Here is a 22,741-nt window from a genome sequence, read left to right as displayed (position 1 = left end):
ACTATTCATCACTTAACGAAGGTCTTCATTCGCTCGAACGAAGGAGCTGTCACAGTGTCATGGTGATTGTGTAATGTCACTTCCGTGGTGGTGATAAATACAATACGTTTTTCCACGATTAGCTTTTCAATGGGGGGGGGGGGGGATTAACGTTTCATAAGGCTTGCGAATAATTACCTTTTCAGAATGAAAGTATTAAAAATAACCATCAAAGTCCACCATCTCCCGTCGCTGCTTTCTTGTACAGAAACTTCGACCCAATATTGTTTTTGGTAAGTGTTACAAATATATTAACTTTATTATTATGTTACTGTGTCTATTATTAGGTAAATAATAATATTGTAATGTCTCCTGCATAATTAAGGGAACTAATCTCTCCCTAACTACTGGTTAGTCATTAATAGAGAGATTTGGGGTCCTTCCCCTCAGCCTGAACCCCCAAGACTGACTTTTTTCTAGCCGCGTCTCGCGTAGCGAATGCTGGCTCGAAGAGAGCTCCGCGTTCTTCTTCTTCTTCTTCTTCTTCTTGTTCTTGTTCTTGTTCTTGTTCTTCTTCTTCTTCTTCTTCTGAAGACGAAACCTTTAGGACGCGGCTCTTTTATCTACAGGATCCGGATCTCCTTAAGCACTAAACACCTGCACACATCCTCGCATTGAGGGTGCCTTTTGAGAGCATCTATCATCAACTTTTAAATATATTCGGACATTTGCTTTAAAGTTTCGAAAAGTTCACGTTACTATTTAAAGATTATTCCATTTAATGTGCTGTAATTTCGTAAATGCACGATTTTCTCGTCATGAACGAGGAGCCTCCATGACGGGTCTCGCTATTGGCTCCATCAAGGCACGTGACGAAATATCGGAAGTTGTTGTTATTGCCTTTAGGACTCGGCTCTTGGACACATTTGTCCTTGTTTTTTTTTTTTACCATCGCCAACCTTCCCGTTTACGCCAAGAGTACAACCACCGGGTTTCAACTCGATCGTTTCAGCAGTTTAGAAGTACATGGAAGGACAACATGAAACGCACAAACACCTGGCAAGTGATTATTGACTTGCAGTAATAAAACTGAAAATGGCCATCTAACCCAAAATGTTCTATATAGTCTCCAATTGTGATCCTCCCATTAAGGTTAATTTTGCAAACAGGATTGATGAGCCCGAGTCCATTGTGATTGCCTTACATTTTTGGCAAGAGGGGGCTCAATCGAACCGTGCACAGGATGTACACCTTCACCTAGACTTTCACCATACACAAACACAATGAATGTTTAAAGGTAATTACCCCGCACACGCAAAGCAAAAAGCCTGGTTAGCAATTTGTTCATTTCTGTCCGTTTGTCCATCCAACTATCTACAAATGTAAGTTTATAATCGAGGAACAACTTGATTTCAATCGAATGTTATATTTTGAAAATGAACCTGGAGTGTTTTGTTACTTACGAAATCTAAAGATTTCGTAAGTATATTGATGACTTCCGTCCTCTGTTTGTGTGTTTGTTTGTGTGTGTGTTTGTTTGTTTGTCGGCACGATAACTCGAGAACGGAAGAGGCTAACAATGTCAAATTACACCACGTGATTCAGGAGGGTGATGGCTAGCGCTGATTAGATTTTGGTTAAAATCGGTCAAAGGTCAAGGTCACAGTGAGGTCAAACATTCGATTTTTGATGGTTTGGTACAGAATCGTCGTAGAAACTTCTGGTTTGCGTCGCGACCTTCTCTAGAGACAGCTTTTATTAGACAAGGTCAGAGGTCAAGTTGACGATTTTGTAAGTACCAGTCTATGACTGCTTGTTTGTTTGTTCGTTTGTTTTATACATGGGAAGGTTCGTGGAAGAGCTCGTACACTGAACATATCATGATGTAACAAATAAAAACAGGATGCAAAAGGAACAGTAGAGATGCATGCAGAGTTGAAGGCCAAGATAGAGGGACACATGGACAAACAATGAGTGTGGGTAAGAATGGGGGGCAGGAGAAGATGCATTGGGGGGACAAGATGGTTACAGAAGGAAACATGGTTTTGGATGGGGGAAGATCTATGGGGATGGGAGACGAGATGATGGTGAATAGCTGTCTTGAAGTCCGGGAGGGAAGAATGAGATTGAAGAGGATGTGGAAGTTGGTTCCATACGTGGGAAATTAAGAGAAACAAATGAGTGGAGGTGAGCATGATCCTGGATTTAGGTTGGTTCATCAGAAGCGGGTCGACGGAGGAGCCCTGTAGCCCTGCAGAATCCTGGGGGGGATGGAGGGGGAAAAGCACAGAAAGAGCAGAGGGTGCAAGACCAGAAAGGAGGTGGTCAAAGACAGAGAGACCACCGACCTGTCTGCAATGGCAAAGTGAGAAGCCCATAGACTCAGCTTCATCGTTGGAGATTCCAATGATCTTGAAGGCCTTGGTTTCCATGCCATCAAGCTGAGCGAGATGTGAAGCAAGGGAGCCAGCCTAGATGGGAGAGCAGTACTCCATTAAGCTGCAGATGAAGGCCTTGTAGGTGGATAGTAGTCCAAGTGTGCTAAAGAAGGACTTTGTATGATGGAGGACACCTCGTCGGTGGTTGGCTTTGGAGGCCAACTTTGAAAGGCCAGTGGTTAACCCAAGAAATATCATGGCTGATAGTAAGACCCAAGAGTTTGAATGACTGAACTTTCTCAAGAGCATTGTTAAGAAAGTCGATAGCAGGCTTTGCCAAACAGTCCTTTCGAAGATGGAAAGTGAGAGTGTGAGATTTGTCAGGCTTGAAAGACATGGTCCAAGTGTTTGGCCATCTTGTGATTGTTTTTCAAGCTCTGAAAGGAGGGAATATGCTGCAGCCTTCCTGTCTGAAGGTTGAGGGATGTCAAAGCAAAGGTTAGAGTTAAAGAGCCTTTTCCAGAGAGTCAGAGAGATCATTGATGAAGATGAGGAAAAGGACTGGGCCCAGAACTATCATACATGCAGACAGACATTTGATAATACTTGACTTAGTTGAACATCACACAAACCGAGGACGTAACTTCCTGGAGTACTCTGGGTACCAGTGATGCCATGTTGTGACCTTGCTTTTCTCTCCGCAGTCCGCGCGGCAGTTGTGGAGAAATCTCCCCCACCTGATGGGATTCCAACCTATAGTGGCTTGTCCGCACTCTATCCTTTTTAAATGCCGAGCGTCCAGCGATGAAGCAGCACAAATCATTAAAAAAGTCTTTATTATGATTTCACCGGCGTCATAGTTGAACCATCGACCTCTAAGGCTCTGAGCGGATGCTCTAACCTCAATACCACTGTGTCCGGTGGCATTGTGATTGCATTTTAACCACAATACCACCATTTTAAGTGAATTTACGGTCGTGAACTTTATGAAAGGTGGTTTCCAAACTGAAGACCACTCTGCAATAAAAAACGTTGGATGCGAGCTTTCGTCCACATGACAAAGTCATTGATTGGATGTGCCGTCTGCCTCCTTGAAAGATGTCCTTGGAGCTCACCAGCCTTGATGGGAGAGGAGATTAAAGGATTCTGTTGAGAGCCACACACTGGCTACGAGAGTAGAGCAAGTCAGTACGCCATGTGTGGAGTTGGCCTCGGACACCATCGGCAGAGAGTTTGGAGAGTGAGGCAGCATGCCAGACTGTATCAAAAGCATGAGATATGTCCAGAGAGACGGCCCTGATATCATGTCTGACATTGAGGGCCTCCATCCATTGTTGGGTGAGTAGAATCAGCATGTCCAAAGTTGAGTGACCTGGTCTGAAACCAAATTTGTGATCTGAGATGAGGTTGTTGGAGAAAATGAAGTGTATTCATATTGCCTCCAAATTCGATCCAATCTGACATACACAGCAAGATACTGTCTGTCTGGCAGTGAACCGAAATTTTAAAATCATTTTAAACAGGAAACTTACTGTTTTTGAGGACTTCATAAAGGACACAAACTACAGGCACGAAGACCTAACGTAACGTGTTTAATAAGGTGGTGTAAAAAAAACGAATGTAACATCATCGGTGTGAAACTTCCAGAATTTATATATTTTTTTAATACGACCTTTAAAATCATTGTTTTATTTAAATTTAAATGTTTGATTTAACACTGCATGCAGTCAGCCATCCCATGAACTCTCTAGATTTACAAGTAGCGAGCACAAATGAGACACATGTTGTGTTGCCAACAGATCACAGCTCATCCATTTCTCACGACCCCAGGGCGAGGTGCAGGAACATGCAGCACTGCTGTGCAACCTATTGCTGGGCTTTGGTTTGGATGCTTATATGTGTCTGGGCAGCAAGCACGGTGGAGACTTCTATGCCTGGGTCATGACCCGCTCCCACAGCGGTACCACCACATTTTGGGAGAGTCAAACAGGATGCAGGTACTAACTTCCTCAAGGACCTACCAACATTTTTCATGTGCAAGAACGAGATACCTTTGCATGACGACAGCACACTGCCTATTTTATTGGTTGTAGTTTATGCTTGTGTTTTGTGGAAAGCCCTTTTAAGGCCGAAGCAGCAATGTGCAGCACTTTAACTTCACAACTCCAGACTTAGATACATTGTTGGGATTGAGCTCAGGTAGCAGACAGAGCCCTCTTTACACCCACTTGGCTAATTTCTTCATTTTTACCTCCACCACCCTCAGACGGATGCTTTCACCCCTGTCAGTTTGACTGTGAACGGGATATCTTAAAAAAACTTGTTGAAGGATTCGGCCGAAATTTGGTGGACAAGTTGGGTGTGGGACCAGGACAAATCGATTCGATTTTGGTGAAGATCTGGATTTGCATACGAGATTTAAAACATTTTTCAAGTGATTCTTCACCATTGAGAGATGGGGCCAAAAACGACACATGGCATGGTATTTCAAAAAGTTGTGGATGGATTATGACAAAACTTGGTGGACGAGTTGGTTCGGTGATAATATTGTTGTGGTTGACGAAATTCGCAAACCACCATTCAGGTCCCTTAGGTGAGATATCTCTGTAAGTATATGTGTAGTTAGGCCCAAACCCGTTGTTTAGAGGGAATAAATGTCATTCATGCGGGCTGCGACCCTTTTAGATAGCCGTTTTTCTTTTACTATCTTTATTTTGGACCAGCCGCCATTACTACCACCACCAACCACGTCTCAACAGCCATCACACAACAACCACCAACCACAACGCCGCTTCACGACAACAGCCACGACCTTTACCGTCACAACTCGCCACCATCGTATCACCACCATTCTTGCGCCACTTGTGGGCACCGATACTGGACTCGTGCAGGGCGCGCACCGAGCAGCGTGTTCAGAAACATCACAGACTTTCCGAAGAAAACAGATCAAAAACGACTCACGCCCACTTCTGTTCCGTCCTATCGGTGAGCGTGGGGCGATTTGGCCCCGCCTCCAGGGCGTTGGAGTGTGGTCGCTATATGCAAATTTATGGATCAAAAAGCATTCACGCCCACTTTTCCTCGGTCCAATGGGGAGCCAGTTAGAGGTGAAGGGTCGGAGGTAAAGGGTCAAAGGTGAGGGAGCGAGGCCACGGGGGATATAAACGGCTGCGTTCGTCAGTCAAAGCAGTTCGCAGTTGGGAGTTCGCGGAGCCAGTGAAGAGTTGGGACGAGTCAAGAGAGGAGACGGAGAGGGCGATCGGACGAAGCTGTGGAGAGGCGGCGGCGGTGAAGGCGGTTGAGGGGTTGCTCGCGTCGGAGTCGGGGAGCTGCGGAGGGAGAGGCCGGCGGCGCGACCGAGGTCGTGGTGGAGACGCTCGTCGCGGGACCCGAGACAGGGAGATATCCTCCTTTCCCCCGAGCATCAACAACCCCCCTCCTGTTTCCCCCCGCGCTGAGATAGTGCGACAAGGGGGCCCCTTTCCCACCCCCTACCAGACACTGTCCGCGAGGCCCGCGGAGTTGGGGCGCCACCTCCACTTTGCGTCTCATCATCAGACGGGTAGGCCCGACGCGGTCTCGGCCCCAGGCCCGCCTCATCCTTGAGGGTGGTCCTTTTCTTTTGCTTTGGGTATATGTGTTGTCGGCGCCGTCTGTGAAGTAAAATTGTATAAGTGTTGCCGTGTGCTCGGTAGCCGGATAGCTCTGCATTGTCTTCTTCTTTTATATTTGCTTTTTGTGTAATATTGTGTGTTTCTTCTCCTTTTACATTTGCTTTTGGTGTAATTGTATATGTGTGCTTTCCGTGTGCCATCGCGAAATAAATGTGAATTATGTTGAACTGTTTTCCCGTTTCGCTTCGTCTTTTCTTTCATTGAATCTCCATCTTACTTCACGTAAAGGGTTGGTAGTGGGATGAATACGCCCGATAATTAATCGAACCGTCGAGGCCGACGATAACACCGCTCGGTTATCCCGATAGTACGGAACGGGTCGCTTAAAGTGGCCCGTGTCCGAAGTCGACCTGCGGCGAGGTGCGATCGCCCGGTCTACCCTCCGTGTGGGTACTTAGGTAGGTCGAATTTGGCGAGCAACCCTATCCCACGCGGGGGGCCGATTGGCACGATCGTGGTGAGGCCGAAACGTCCACCCGTGACTGGTTCCCGGCGTTAGTCCGAGAGGGTCACGACTGGATTGTCCGTCCGGTGGGCGACGTGCCGCGATTCGAGTTACGTGGCCGTTCGCACGCCGGCGGGCGCGAATCCGCAACAATATCAAGCCGATTCGATTTTGGTTAAGGTCCAGATCCAGATCCAGCCTATCAATGGGATACCAACAGTAAACTGTTTAGCCTGGCTGAGGTATGTGCTCTACCGACACTCGACCTAGTGCAGTTCTAGTCATAACATGTTACTCTGTGCAGTCTTCTCCTTCACTCTTTCAAAATGACGTCTCTGAAGATGGCATTTTAGGAACTAAGTTTATGCACTACCTTGTCAATAATGAGAGAATAAAGGTAACAAAATAATTTCCTTCAGTTGAGAATATGAGCAAATTTGAGTTGCTTCGCGTCATGTCCTGTGATCCGTTGGCACACTGCCCCCTTTACCCAGACTTGGTGGCATAATGGTGAGAGCGGCCGCTCTGAGTCTGGGACTTATCCAACCAAGATATTCTAGTTTTGCATTTTAAATTAATTTTCTGAAATTTGTATAATTTGTTTTTCACTTGGAAGTTGTGGGTTACAATGTGGAAAAAAAAAAAAGTCTGATTTTAATTACAGATTATAAGGCAACAAAAGGTGAAAATTTTGAAAGGGGGTGTAGACTTTCTATAGGCACCATATATTACAATGCAAAGATGAACTGATTCGATTTCGGCATCCTGAGGTCAAAGGTGAGAGGTCACGTCAGGTAAAAATGTGATTCTTGAGAACAGCTGAAGGGATTTAAATCAAGCTTGATAAAAGTATGTATAATGATGTCATAATGTGGGCAGATGTATATTGGTCGACGTCGTGACGTCGAAGAGTGCACTTCTAGTTTTTAAGGTATTCATCGTTTCACTTCGTGAGAATAATAGAATGATTCTCTTCTCTTGCATATGATGAATGATGAGCGGGTGAGACGGGAATCTGATCACAACCTTACTGGACAGCGAAGCTGTTGCTGCAGAAAATGGGTCTGTGAAGAGACTTCCTGAAGATGGATCTGGTTTCGGACCAAGAATCAAGAGTGTTATGTATTCCTAAACATACTGTCTCTGAAGATGACAAAGTCAAATATCTTAGCATCACAGCCTGAGATAGCTCTGACTTATGAGAAACGGCCCGGCGATAAGAGACTAGCATCTGGTGACATTTCTGAAGAATTAATCGAGATATCGATGGAATACTTGACAGAATGTACAAAACCTTGAGGGAAAAGTGATTCACTTGGCCATCTTCACACAACCTTGATTTGGCTGCAATGCATGAAGATTACAAGTTCATGAAAGCAGTATGTAGAGGCAATTGGTATCTTCATCAACTACGTATGCAATAAAAGTTGCCTTCATTTTGCTGCTGCTGGACACTGCTTCTGTAAAATCTGCTAACAGCTACCGGTAAACAATGCAACATCTGGAAAAGGGAACGTCTGGACGTGTACTCCTCCGATGAATCCAGGCACCATCACGTTCTCCATGGAAGTGATCATTTCTTGGCTGGCTTGTCCCCAGATCTTGTTATTGAGCAAAGTTTGATGTGAAATGTTAAAGGGGACGTGGAATGTCGTCCAGTGGTTAAGTCTCAGCCAGTACCGTGGTTACTTGACAGGTCTGCTTGTGCAGACATCAACAATTTACTGGCACAGAGTTCTACATGTGAACAACACAGTGAATATGCACAGGTAGGTTCATCGAAAGATCACAACAATACGTTCACCTTCATATCCTTCCTCTAGGAAATAAATGTTTAAAAATAATTTTTTTTTGAGGATCCAGCCGTACAGCAAGGATAGAGCAACTGGTAGAGTAAATGAAAGTGTAAATGTTGACAAATCAAAAGAGGTTCGTCTCAACACCATGGAAACGGTGAAGATAGGTGGGGGACTCGGTACAAGCTGTCCTCAACTTCTTTTCCAGCGTCTGAGTACAGCAGCTCAATCAGCCCGATCCACCAAAGGCATACTTGTGACGTGGTGTACCACTGTGGCACGCGGAGCAGAAGCTAGATTTACGTTTGCTTTGTCTGGGTATTTGTCGATATTAATCATCAATTTTTGAACCCTGCACTGCCTGGGTCGTTGTCTTTTGATTTTTCATTTGGGGCGACAGGCAGGCCATGTTCGTTACATCGACCCAAGATATCCACTTTTGTCACCTTGATGATAATTTGTTTTGATTTTTTTTTTTGGTACAGTGTATGTCGACTCATTTTTCTTGAGCTCAGTCAAAACTTAACTTCTTTTGAGGTTTAACTGTGCAATCAAAAAATGTATTCAAACCTCATTTCCTGTACCTCCCCATCACGCTGTTCTTTCCCTAGGTTTCTTCATTTGCTCTCTACCAATACCTCGGTCTCCTCAATGACACCACCAACACCTCGTCACCCCTACCACACAGTGGGCTGTGTCTTCAATCACTCTGCATTTTACGCAAACATACAGCCTACTGTGGACGTGTCCGATTGTCTCTTTGATTTGTCCAACTCATCACACTGGAAAGCAATGAGTCCTGAAGCACTGTCAGCAGCAGGAGCCGGAAATGGACCTGCTCCACCTCCACTGACCCCACCAGCCATCGATCCCATCGTCGCCAGCAATGAACTTGAAATGCAGCTTCGCGTTGTCATTGCTCAACACAGAGAGGTGACCTGTTGTTTTAGTCTCTGCACATGCTACAATCCCAGATTTTAAAATGCAAGGGCTATGGATTTGTGCATCTTCTCTAATGGCTTGTCTCCACCAAGTTCTGAACTATTTCAAGCTGGAACTAAACTCCACATTTCCCAAATAGTGAAAGCTTGAAACGGCACGGTCCAGCAGGTTGGTGAGTGATTTCATTGGTTCCAAATTGACCAAGAAACTGCCATTTTAAGTCGATGCTGCAAATCCGGTCTCAACGAGTTCAAAACTCATTGTCGAGACGAGGTATTCATGTCGATACCATACATGTCAAAGGACTAACATATTCTCAAAATGTTGTTATGAATGGAAAATACATTTTTTTTTAATGTTATTACCCAACATGCAATACATTACCTGGACACAAGATGGCCTGAAAGTCACTTTACCGAAGTACAGCATTCATTCATTAAACTATTTTAATATTCAGGTTTTATTGTGCAGCACACAGTACTTACAATAACTAATCAGTCATTACATTGCACATGCGAAGCGAAAAACGGGGTTAAGCAATTGGTTCATATCCATCCATTTGTCTGTCCGATCAGTTTCTGGTCGTCGGTTTATGATTGAGGAACAACTTATTTAAATCGAATGTTATATTTTGAAAATGAATCGGAACATGAATAGGAAGACAAGTTTGCTGTTTTACTGTACTTTGGCTCTGAATTCGTCCCGATCGCACATGCACAGAGAGGAGTGAGATAATATTTTTCCTCTGTTTACCTGTCTGGCAGTGAAACAGAATTGAAAATCATTCCAAACAAGAAAATTACTGTTTGCAAGGATGTTACAAAGGACACAAACAACAATTGTAAATAATAACTGATGTAACGTATTAGATCGGGTGATCTAATCGACACTGTGTAATATGGCGGGAAACCCCGAAATTAATTTATCCACCTTTAAACCTTGATTTAAATTTAATTATATCCTTGAACACCGTAAACACAAATCACCTTTGTAATACTTCCAAGAACCATGATGTACACAGCATGAGAGGCCGTGGCATATGATATGGTCGGGGTGAAGAAGACGCCGATTGACGTTGCGTTCTATGGTGATCAATAAAGCCTCCATCTCCTAAACTGTGACTCAACATCATCTTATTACAGTGTATACGGGTGATTTATATAAGTGTTTTTGTAGCACTAAACCTCCTGATTGTTTTTTTCAAAAACGAGCTTTAAAATCATTAATTTATTAAAATTGAAGGATAAACTTAAACATTATGTGGGGCATCATGTTCTATGAACTTTGTAGTTGCACGTGTATGTGCTCCATCATTTTCCTTGCACCATTGAACTAATGGCCAAGTCATCTTAACATGTTGTGTAGCATTTGTGGAGTTATCTGTGTGAAAGAAGCCACGACTGCAGTGCGCAATTCTTCAATGGTCCTCTACCGGTTTGTTGACACTTTCTCCTTGATGAAGCCCCACAGAGTTGTCTGCAGTCATGAGGAGGGAGAGAGAGGTGTGAGAAATTTTGCAGGGGTAAATAAACTTTCAGGCCACCCTGTACAAGAGTCTTAAATGCTTGAAATAGTCCCTTTTATGCTTTTAGTTCATGAATTCTGCGAAACAATGGTGTTACAAACCTGAGCCTAAATTTTGACAACATTGTTTGGTTGTATCTTTGTAACCTCCTGTATATTTTTCATTCTCCTTCATCAGTTTCAAATCCAGACGACCTCTTCCCTGTTTTCTTCTCTTGGTACCCACTGTGTTCCATTTCCCTCTTTTCTTTCTTCTGTTAATCCAGACACTATCTCTCAGCACTGTTTGGGATGACCAGTTGTGCTACTTGCTGTCTCCGGCATTAGCTGCGTATGAGTTGGAGCGTGCCACCGGACTTGTACCTGGGAAAGCGGAGTTTGAAGATGCGGTGCGGCGCATAGTACCTGATGGGCATACTTTCAAGGCTTTTCCCATTCACTTCAACCATCGGCAGGCACATCGTGTCCTGGAAACTGCATTAAGGTCTGCAAGCCCGGCACCCACTTGTTCTATTCCTTATTCGTCCTGTACTGGTTTCACTGGCATTGTTAAGTTTGTGGATGTAAAAGGTCTCATGGTAGGTTTTACAAGATTAGATCTTTGAGCTGTCACACAATGGACACCATGACCCTGCGAAAAGATTGATTGAGCAACATTTTGCTTGCTTGTCACAGTGCAAATGCTGCTGCGTCAATGTGGGAACCACAGTAGTAATGTGCTCAAGTTGAAATATGAGACGTCTTACATGTCAACCAATTTTTGAATCAAGACTTTCCAGATTTTTGTTCCTTGCTTCAAAAATTGTTGACAACTTGAGGTTTTATTGATCTTTCTCTTGCTAATGGTATTGTCAGGTCAGGCCAGCTGAGATCTGCAACTTGCTACAGGTACCATGTAAACCTGTACTAACTTGTTTCATGGTTGGGTTGTCGGTGATTAAACTGTCTCCCCCACCAGATTTTCTGGTGAAGAGGGTGTATGGACATAGACATCCAGCAGGATTAAAAACAAAACCTGTCAAAGGGTGGAGGAGCTCCTTGTGAGCCAACAGCCATCCATATGTGGCGCCCATCTGTGTGTGCGGACATCCTCCTGCCGTTGTTACCTTTTTTCTCAGAGGTTGGAAGCAGGATTTGCACTCCGGCCACTGTGAAACACTTCATTCCGCAAAATGCAGAAGTAAAAAAACCGCAAAGAAAACCGAAAACCCACTCCATGGAGGAGAGTGTTTGAGCTTGCCAACATCCAGCCTCAGCTGGGATGGTACCATGTCTTGAATTTAAGCTGCAACTTCAAAGATGCTACAACAAGCCTGTGGTCACTATTGAGGAACTGAGTACTCTGGTAGGCCCTGCAGTTCTGGATTATCCAACAGCGACCATCAACGAGCACATGGTCAATCTCCTTTTCCACACCGCCAGCGTTGGAATACCAAGTCCAGCGATGAGCTTGCGGGCGCTGAAACCATGAAACAGCCACCCTAAGTCCATGACTTCTTGCAAAGTCAAGGAACTTAGTGCTATTCTGGTTCGCAGTTCCAGACTCATGGTGACCAACACATGTCTCATAACCATCCCGATCAGTTCCATTCGATGCAATGAAATCCCCCAAGACAAGAAGAATATCTCGCCTGGGGCACTGATCAACCACAGACTCGAGCCTGGCATAGAATGCATCCTTCACGGTGAGATCACTCGCCTCAGTTGGAGCATAAACAGAGACCACGGAAATGACACCCAAGGAGTGAGGAATCCTTAGTCTCCTAATACGCTCATTAACCGGTGTTACCTCAATTTTCATTGGAGTCAGCTTATGGGACACAGCTCCAGCAATACCTTGGGCATGGTAACCATCGGAGTGACCAGACCAATAGTAGGTGTAACCACCCACCATGATCTCGCCACAATCCGGTCTCCAAACCTCAGAGAGTGCTGCAATACCGATGTCCAAACGCTTGAGCTCAGATGATAAGAGACAGGTGATCATACTCTCTTAGGAATACTCCATTCCAGGCACCCATCCGAAGGGACCCCCTCAGGTTAACCCAAGGAGACCGCCGTCTGGTGGATGACACCTCAGCACCACCACGACACCCAACACACTACCATAATCTGACCCTGGAAGGTTACCCCATGGTTTTCCTCTTTTCATCAAAGATTGGTGGTCCCGAAGGCTTTGCCCCAATCCCGTCACCCGGTGAGCAGCCCTGCGTAGAGCAGCAGCACAGGACCTACTCCCTCGGAGTGCGTTTTCAGATTTATTTTTGCATTTGGTATGTTTTGTGGAATGAAGGGTTTTATGGTGGCCGGAGTGCAAATTCTGCGACGAACCTCCTAATAAGGAGTAACCCAACTGCAGGAGGACGTCCGCAGACACCGTTGGGTACTAGATATGGATGGCTGTTGGCTCACAAGGAGCTCCTCTGCTCTTTGGCAGGTTTTGTTTTTATTCCTGCTGGGTGTCCATATCATATGCCCTCCTCACCAAGAAACTTGGTGGGGGAGACCGTTTAGTCGCCGATAACCCGTCCATGGAACAGGTTCTCACAGGTTAACATTTTGCTTGTAGCAAGTCACAGATCGAATCTGGCCTGACCTGACAGGGATTTAAATCCCCTGACAGAGTAACCATGTGTTAAATATATTTTATCCAAATCACAACTTTTCTTGACCATTGTTGCTCAGTGAAATTTGCTTTAAAAATGCTCTGCTCCAAACATTTATGCCATTCCTATGCCCCCACGCTCCCCCTCCCACCTCCCGCTTTCCACCTTCCTGGTGCCGGTGTCAGTATTGAGGAACTGTCAGTCCTGCGCTGGTGTTTCCAGTTGTAGAAACACAAAGCAGTGTCATAAATTAAAAAAACAAGTCCATGCGCAAGAGAGAATGAAGGTGGGGGAGACTTTGAGAGGTGGAAGGTGTGGGCCCGTTTGGAGAGGTGGAAGGCGTGGGCCCGTTTGGAGAGGTGGAAGGCGTGGGCCCGTTTGGAGAGGTGGAAGGCGTGGGCCCGTTTGGAGAGGTGGAAGGCGTGGGCCCGTTTGGAGAGGTGGAAGGCGTGGGCCCGTTTGGAGAGGTGGAAGGCGTGGGCCCGTTTGGAGAGGTGGAAGGCGTGGGCCCGTTTGGAGAGGTGGAAGGTGCGGGCCCGTTTGGGGAGGTGGAAGGCGTGGGCCCGTTTGGGGAGGTGGAAGGCGTGGGCCCGTTTGGGGAGGTGGAAGGCGTGGGCCCGTTTGGGGAGGTGGAAGGCGTGGGCCCGTTTGGGGAGGTGGAAGGCGTGGGCCCGTTTGGGGAGGTGGAAGGCGTGGGCCCGTTTGGGGAGGTGGAAGGCGTGGGCCCGTTTGGGGAGGTGGAAGGCGAGGGCCCGTTTGGGGAGGTGGAAGGCGTGGGCCCGTTTGGGGAGGTGGAAGGCGTGGGCCCGTTTGGGGAGGTGGAAGGCGTGGGCCCGTTTGGGGAGGTGGAAGGCGTGGGCCCGTTTGGGGAGGTGGAAGGCGTGGGCCCGTTTGGGGAGGTGGAAGGCGTGGGCACGTTTGGGGAGGTGGAAGGCGTGGGCCCGTTTGGGGAGGTGGAAGGCGTGGGCCCGTTTGGGGAGGTGGAAGGCGTGGGCCCGTTTGGGGAGGTGGAAGGCGTGGGCCCGTTTGGGGAGGTGGAAGGCGTGGGCCCGTTTGGGGAGGTGGAAGGCGTGGGCCCGTTTGGGGAGGTGGAAGGCGAGGGCCCGTTTGGGGAGGTGGAAGGCGTGGGCCCGTTTGGGGAGGTGGAAGGCGTGGGCCCGTTTGGGGAGGTGGAAGGCGTGGGCCCGTTTGGGGAGGTGGAAGGCGTGGGCCCGTTTGGGGAGGTGGAAGGCGTGGGCCCGTTTGGGGAGGTGGAAGGCGTGGGCCCGTTTGGGGAGGTGGAAGGCGTGGGCCCGTTTGGGGAGGTGGAAGGCGTGGGCCCGTTTGGGGAGGTGGAAGGCGTGGGCCCGTTTGGGGAGGTGGAAGGCGTGGGCCCGTTTGGGGAGGTGGAAGGCGTGGGCCCGTTTGGGGAGGTGGAAGGCGTGGGCCCGTTTGGGGAGGTGGAAGGCGTGGGCCCGTTTGGGGAGGTGGAAGGCGTGGGCCCGTTTGGGGAGGTGGAAGGCGCGGGCCCGTTTGGAGAGGTGGAAGGCGCGGGCCCGTTTGGAGAGGTGGAAGGCGCGGGCCCGTTTGGAGAGGTGGAAGGCGCGGGCCCGTTTGGAGAGGTGGAAGGCGCGGGCCCGTTTGGAGAGGTGGAAGGCGCGGGCCCGTTTGGAGAGGTGGAAGGCGCGGGCCCGTTTGGAGAGGTGGAAGGCGCGGGCCCGTTTGGAGAGGTGGAAGGCGCGGGCCCGTTTGGAGAGGTGGAAGGCGCGGGCCCGTTTGGAGAGGTGGAAGGCGCGGGCCCGTTTGGAGAGGTGGAAGGCGCGGGCCCGTTTGGAGAGGTGGAAGGCGCGGGCCCGTTTGGAGAGGTGGAAGGCGCGGGCCCGTTTGGAGAGGTGGAAGGCGCGGGCCCGTTTGGAGAGGTGGAAGGCGCGGGCCCGTTTGGAGAGGTGGAAGGCGCGGGCCCGTTTGGAGAGGTGGAAGGCGCGGGCCCGTTTGGAGAGGTGGAAGGCGCGGGCCCGTTTGGAGAGGTGGAAGGCGCGGGCCCGTTTGGAGAGGTGGAAGGCGCGGGCCCGTTTGGAGAGGTGGAAGGCGCGGGCCCGTTTGGAGAGGTGGAAGGCGCGGGCCCGTTTGGAGAGGTGGAAGGCGCGGGCCCGTTTGGAGAGGTGGAAGGCGCGGGCCCGTTTGGAGAGGTGGAAGGCGCGGGCCCGTTTGGAGAGGTGGAAGGCGCGGGCCCGTTTGGGCATGTCAATGCCTCTCACTTATGAAGTTCTAAATGAGACATTTAGCCGTGATTGAAACAATGGCTGACACCAAATGTGTTTTGTCTAATGAACGTTTTTGTTTCGCACGTCACCAAGAACCTAGGGCAAGCCGTCACTGCAAAAACGGCTACAATTCTATTTTACATTTACTTGTCTGTTTCAGTTTCTGCACAATAGGATCCAAACAAAAAATTATACCATCAGAGATGTGAAATCCCCCGCCATTGAATGAAACAGGTCATACATATTCCAGATAATGAGGGAGGTGAATTGGAAACAAGACACCATTTGGTCATCATCTCAAAAAAGTTCCCCAGGGGTGAGGAATGTAGTAACCAAAAATAATTGAAATCGGATAAGCGGTTTTCCATTTATTACAAAAAACATTTTTTTCAAGATGGCCGCCCCAGTCGGCCATCTTGGATCCGGCCACGCCCAAAATCAATAGGGTTCTTCCTTTTCAGGTGGTACATGTGTGACCCAAATTTCAAATCGATATGGCGAACAGTTTATGAGTTATCGCACTCACGGCTATAAATGTTGACGCCCGGATGGACGGGCGGACAGCCGGACGACCTGAGTGACAACAATATCCCCCTTCCGCCACGCTGCGGGGGATAAAAACCATTACAGACTGGACAAACACTCGTTACGTATCTATCATAGTTGGACAAACGAAGCGAATTCTGTAAAATAAAATCTATTCTGACTCTCCAACAATATTCAAATTGATGCAATAGAGCAGATAATATAAAAAAAATTCAAAAATCCTTTCATTGGACCATTAAATAGACATGTTTTTGTTTATGATTTGCCGCATGGATGTAAGGAAGTATTTTTGTTGATGTCTACTCAGGTAAGTTTCCTGATTGTGTTCTCATTTGTCGTGTTTCACCTCATCTGCCTTCTTGTTCCTCATTCATTGCTTTGATTTCCAATGTTTGTTGGAGTGACACTTTTTACTCTTCTTCAAAGCTTCCAAATTCATCTTGAATTGACGCACACCTTTTACTGATCATCGAACCCTCACCCACTCCCCAATATACCGAGCTGTTGTCGATTCCATTTTATGCATTGACATCTACCCCGAACCCCTTTGTTTCCTCTTACTCCTCCTTCAGCTACCCAGTGTGCAATGAGGTTGTGGCTTGCCGTGGAGACGAGGTTCACATTGCGGTCAGAGTGCGGGTGTTTGCTTATCCAGAGCACACCTGTGCAGTGTGGGTGATGTTCGCGTGCACTTATAGCTCTGTCCTCTAATCGGTGACGTCACCTCAAGCAGAGTCCTCGTAAAGCTCCATCCAGTCTCCATTCACTTTTCATTTGCTCTGAAGATCAAAACAAACCCGTGCTCGAGCTTCGCTCCTCTTGGGGGGGGGGGGGGAGTTCCTGGACTGAGCGTACGATTTATCCTGAACCAAGATCGACTTGTACACAGCAATGGCGGACATCTTAAATCCTGTCGAATTTAGTTCCAAGGTGCTAACCTTCTCCGATGTTGAAGATTTTTTTTTAACACACCTGGACTATTACGAGTTTTTACTCTCAATAAAATTATGTTCTTTATTTATTGCTTCAGTGGAATGAACGTGTCCTTTTCATGTTTCTTCAACTGACTTGTCACATTTAACCGTAGATGTTGAAGAAAGGACGAGGGTTCGGGCGAACGAGTGAAATTTCATCTTATCTTTATTATCATGATATATGGATGGATGGAGGTGCCACGTACAGGAAACTTGTTTTAACTCTGTAACCATAAATGGCAGCATCAAAGAAGCAACGATTGCACCGGATATTCGAGTTAAACTACATTTCATACGTTTCATATTTACACAGGTACCACCTTTCGAGGTTCTTTCGATCATGATATTAATGGTATCAGAATATAGTGGTGTGGAAGTGCCAGGGGTTACCAATGAGTTTACAACAAAATTATATCTTCTTCTTCTTTTGGCTGCTCCCGTTAGGGGTCACCACAGCAGGTCATCCGTATGATCCGCATAGTGATTTGGCACATGTTTTATGCCGGATGCCCTTCCTGACGCAACCCTGGTCGCCTCTTACGACACAGGGATATGGTACACCGATTTTAACCGGGGTATACACCGGCCCAGTACACTGGTACTCGTTTCACCGACCTCGGAAGGATGACAGGCTGAGTCAACCCCCTGGTGTATTAATTCAGAGGCCCAACGGGGCTTGAACTCAGGATCTTTTGGATCCCAAGTCGCTGCCCTAACCACTGCGCCAACACCAGGCTTCTTTACAACAACAACAAAATAATGTATATATAAATATATGTATGCATATATATATATATATATATATATATATATATATATATATATATATATATATATATATATATATATATATATATACATACATACATACATACATACATACATACATACATACATACATACATACACATACATACCTGGGTTTTATGATATTTCCTTCTGACATTGTGAGCGATGTCCATCCACACTGCTCCAAGCTGTGTATCAATGAATCAGATGTCACAGGATGGCAAATGAATGAGCATTGGAGGTGCAAATAATGTTTCTGTTTATCTTTCAATGACGTCACAAAGCTGCCATAACTTTCTCTCTTAATCGGTGCTGCAGAAAAAGCTTGCATTACACTTATCAGGTTACTGTCTCGGTTACGAACTGCAGGCCTGAACTGAGCAGCTGCTAACCAGGTTGGTTTGCAGGTCTGGTTGCTCAGACCATATATAGGCTGGAAGTTTGGCAAACTTTAATCTTGTTGTGATGACACCGCTCTGGTAAACAGGGCAGCTGTGTGAATGTAAGCTGCTTTGGCAAATCCCTTTTCATTGTTTTTCTTGGCTTTTTGTTCCATCTGTATGTCATAACCAGATAACAAGTGGTACAAATATTACATCTTTACAAAGTATCATGTGAATATGATTCAGGATCGAGGAGGAGGTGTTTGTGGTGAAAAGAAGATAATGAAGCAGACCACGCAGCCCGTTTCACCGCTGTCTGGACGTATCCCACAAAGAGTTAGTGTCCTGCGTAAATGCATCCAAGGTGAAGACAAAATGTAGTGCTGGTGCAGGTGGGTAACGCAAAATGTTTGAATGGTGTTCCACAGAAAAGACCGATTGTTCAGTCTGCCAGCTTGAGGTTGGTGTGAATAACTGGGCACTGAACCTGAACTCTGAGTCAGTCATACAGGTAATAGTGGGTAAGTGGGTTGAGCTTTCCCCAGCTTTGACTACTTTGGCACTTTATTTTGCAAACCAGATTCACATCCTCAAGGTAGTGAGATTTGTTTGTTTGGGAGGATGTGGGTCGATTCTATCCCCTCCCATCTTGATGTTCTTCATCCGTACTTCCAACTCTCCTTCCCGCTGCTTTTCTTCCTGTTCTCCCATTCATCTCGGCTCTGTAGGTTCTGATGCAGAGTAGAAACGGCACAGATAGATGGTCGATGGGACACCTCACCAGGCCTCTGTGTACCTCACGTCAACTTCTTTCAGGTTCGGCAGCTTGGTCTGTGGGCGACAAGAAAGGATAAATATTCACGGCTTCACAATATTATCCCATGCAGATGGAAACGGGCCACAATCATTCCCATATTCTAAAACTGAACAATAATCCCAATGATCCTGCCTCTTACCACCATGTATCATTACTCTGTTGTATGGCCAAAGTACTTCAGGGCCTCATTCTCTCTCTCTCTCATATAACCCTCATATTCCTCTAGCTCACCACTAACATGGGTTCATTCCTCTCTACTCCCCAACTACTTTTCCCACCCCTTTAATGCAGATCATTTCAGACAGGTTTAACCACCCTGGCGTGCTGGGTGTTGGTACCTCTTCAAGCAGCCATGGCATGGCAGCACAGGACTTCTGACTCAATGGGCCTCACCAATCAGTGAACTTTCCTACCCGGATTTCTACCAATGGAACGCCCTCCCATATTTCATCTTCCTTCTGCTTGGAAGTCAGCCAATATCAATGCATTACATGAACGTGGTGTAAAATGGATCTCCTTAACTGCAGACCTATCAGCATACTTCCAATGATCAGCAAGGTCAAGGCATCCATCATCGCAATCGACATGAAATCCTTTCTTTTTCTCCAACGGCCTCATCTCCGATCACCAATTCGGATTCAGACCCCATCACTCTACCCTGGATGTGCTGCTTCTGCTCTCCCAACAATGGATGGAGGTCCTCAATCTCAGATATGAGATCATGGCTATCTTTCAAGAAATATCTCGAGCATGCCATAGTCTGCTACCCCACCTTTATCTCCAAACTCTCTGCCTTTGCTTTCCAAGATCACCTCCACACATGGCTTACTGACTTCCTCGACTCTCGTAGCCAACGTGTGGTTCTTAACGGAATCCTTTCATCTCTTCTCCCTGTCAAGGCTGGAATGCTCCAAGGCAATGTTCTGAGCCCAGTCATGCTCATAATCTTCATCAACAATATCTCTGCCTATCTGGAAGAGTCTTTTTTATCACTTTGCTGATGACTTCAGCATCTTCCATAACATCCTTCATCCTTTCAATAGGCAGACAGCAGCCTCTTCCCTTTCTGCAGATCTTGTTAGAATTACGAGCTGGTCAAATATTTTGAATATGTCTTTCAATCCTGATAAATCTCACACTCTTGATGTGTCTCTCCAAAAGAATAATCTGGCAAATCCTCCCATCCCACTTTCTTAACAATCATCTTGAGAAGTTCAGTCTCAAACTTTTGGGCTTCAATGTCAGCCATGATCATTCTTGGGCAAACCACACATCTAAATTGGCCTCCAATGCCAGTCGCTCCATCATGCAACGTCTTTCGATTGCACATCTTAACTTTCATCCCCCTTCAAGGCTTTAATTTGCAGCTTGATAGAGTACTGCTCTCCCCTCTGGGCTGGCGCCCCTGCCTCACACATTTCTCAGCTTGACGCCGTGGAAACCAAGGCCATCAAAATCATTGGAATCTCCCATGATCTTCTTCTTCTTCTTTTGGCTGCTCCCATTAGCGGTCACCACAGCGGATCAACCGTCTCCATTTCGCTCTATCCTCCACATCTTCCATTGAAACTCCAACCACCCGCATGTCTGCCCTCACCGCATCCATGAACCTCCTCTTTGGCCTTAATATTCTCCTCCTGCTTGGCGGCTCCATCTTCAGCATCCTTCTCCCGATATACTCCGCTTCCCTCCTGTGCACATGTCCAAACCATCTCAATCTCGCCTCTCTCACTCTGTCTCCAAACCATCCTACCTGTGCAGTCCCTCTAATATACTCATTCCTTATCCTGTCCATCCTCATCACTCCCAACGGGAATCGCAGCATCTTTAACTCTACCACCTCCAGCCCCGCTTCCTGTCTTTTTGTTAGCGCCACCGCCTCCAAACCATACACCATAGCTGGTCTCACTACCGTCTTATATACTTTCCCCTTCACTCTTGCAGCTACCCTTCTGTCACAAATCACTCCTGCAACTCTTCTCCACCCACTCCATCCTGCCTGCACTCTCTTTTTCACTTCTCTCCCACAGTCTCCGTTACTTTGGACAGTTGATCCCAAGTATTTAAACCAATCCACCTTCCCAACCTCAACTCCTTACAACCGCACCATACCACCACCCTCCCTCTCATTTACACATATGTACTCCATCTTACTCCTACTGACTATCATTCCCCTTCTCTCCAGTGCGTACCTCCACCTCTCGAGGCTTGCCTCAGCCTGCTCCCTACTCTCCCTACAGATCATGATGTCATCTGCGAACATCATAGTCCATGGAGACTCCAGTCTGATCTCGTCCGTCAACCTGTCCATCACCATTGTAAACAGGAAAGGGCTCAGAGTCGATCTTTGGTGCAATCCCACTTTTACCTTAAACCGGTCCATCATTCCTACCGCACACCTCACCGCTGTCACACTGTCCTCGTACATATCCTGCACAATCCTCACATACTTCTCCACCACTCCCGACTTCCTCATACAATACCACAACTCCTCTCTTGGCACCCTATCATAAGCTTTCTCTAAATCCACAAACACACAATGTAACTCCTTCTGGCCTTCCCTATACTTCTCCATCAACATTCTCAAAGCAAACATCGCATCAGTGGTGCTCTTTCCTGACATAAACCCATATTGCTGCTCACAAATCGTCACCTCTCTTCTCAACCTTGCTTCCACTACTCTTTCCCACAACTTCATGGTGTGGCTTAACAACTTTATCCCTCTGTAATTTCCACAGCTCTGCACATCACCCTTATTCTCGAAAATCGGAACCAGTACACTTAATCTCCACTCCTCCGGCATCCTCTCACTTTCCAAGATTTTATTAAACAATCTGGTTAACAACCCCACTGCCATCTCTCCTAAGCACTTCCATGCCTCCACTGGTATGTCATCTGGGCCAACCTCCTTTCCACTTTTCATCCTCTTCATAACAATCCTCACTTCATTCTTACTGATCCACCCCACTTCCTTATTCATTATCTCCACCTCTTCCAACCTTCTCTCTCTCATTTTCTTCATTCATCAGCTCCTCAAAGTACTCCATCCACCTTCTCAACACACTCTCCTCGCTCGTCAGCACATTCCCATTTACGTCCTTTATCACCCGAACCTGCAGCACATCCTTCCCAGCTCGATCCCTCTGTCTTGCCAATCGGGAAAAATCTTTTTCCCCTTCTTTTGTATCCAACTTCTCATGCAGCTCGTCATATGCCTTTTTCTTAGCCTTTGCCACCTCTCTCTTTGCCTTTCGCCGCCACTACTTGTATTCCTGCTTACTTTCTTCATCTCTCTGACTATCCCACTTCTTTCTCGCCAACCACTTCTTCCTTATACTTTCCTGTACTTCCTCGTTCCACCACCAAGTCTGCTTATCTTCGTTCCTCTGTCCAGATAGTAGAGTTCCCATAATAGGGTCCCGTGACCGTTTTTCCGGGACCAAGGTTTGAAGGTTGATTTTAGTCAATTTGAGGGTGCTGATTAAAATGAGCTGGGGTGAACATCGTGAAAATGTGGGCTAACTTGGCCAGATGCAAAAATTCAAAATGGCCACCATGCAACTTCCAGTATATCAAAAATTGCATATCTTTGGTTCTACATGTCTGATTTTTATGATTTTTGGGTCAAAATATATGTTTTGAAGG

At 46.8% G+C, this 22,741-nt stretch overlaps 2 protein-coding genes across 8 annotated transcripts in view; one reads left to right on the top strand and one right to left on the bottom strand.

Annotated features, from left to right (window-relative positions):
* Window positions 1–17,947, top strand: part of CEP76 (centrosomal protein 76) — a 41,686-nt gene extending 23,739 nt beyond the window's left edge. For 5 of the 7 annotated variants that reach the window (XM_085890272.1, XM_085890270.1, XM_085890269.1 and 2 more), the window contains 4 exons: window positions 4,188–4,354; window positions 8,884–9,205; window positions 11,005–11,222; window positions 16,706–17,947. In XM_085890272.1, the coding sequence (XP_085746398.1) occupies window positions 4,188–4,354; window positions 8,884–9,205; window positions 11,005–11,222; window positions 16,706–16,844 (846 nt within the window). In that variant the 3' untranslated portion in view covers window positions 16,845–17,947. Of the gene's footprint in view, window positions 1–4,156; window positions 4,355–8,883; window positions 9,206–11,004; window positions 11,223–16,705 lie in introns of all 7 variants that reach the window. The other 2 variants (XM_085890274.1, XM_085890273.1) reach the window with 2 other exon arrangements.
* LOC147024076 (C-Maf-inducing protein-like) overlaps window positions 17,256–22,741 on the bottom strand; it is a 140,358-nt gene continuing 134,872 nt past the window's right edge. Inside the window, exon 21 of the mRNA XM_085890266.1 lies at window positions 17,256–19,110. Within this exon, the coding sequence (XP_085746392.1) occupies window positions 19,057–19,110 (54 nt within the window). The 3' untranslated portion in view covers window positions 17,256–19,056. The remainder of the gene's footprint in view (window positions 19,111–22,741) is intronic.

Source organism: Eptatretus burgeri, chromosome 7 (assembly GCF_056783735.1).
Source record: "Eptatretus burgeri isolate ZD-2024b chromosome 7, Ebu_testis_v1, whole genome shotgun sequence".
Taxonomy (NCBI): Eukaryota; Metazoa; Chordata; class Myxini; order Myxiniformes; family Myxinidae; genus Eptatretus; species Eptatretus burgeri.
Note: the sequence above shows the minus strand (reverse complement) of the source record. Positions and strands in the feature narration are given on the sequence as shown.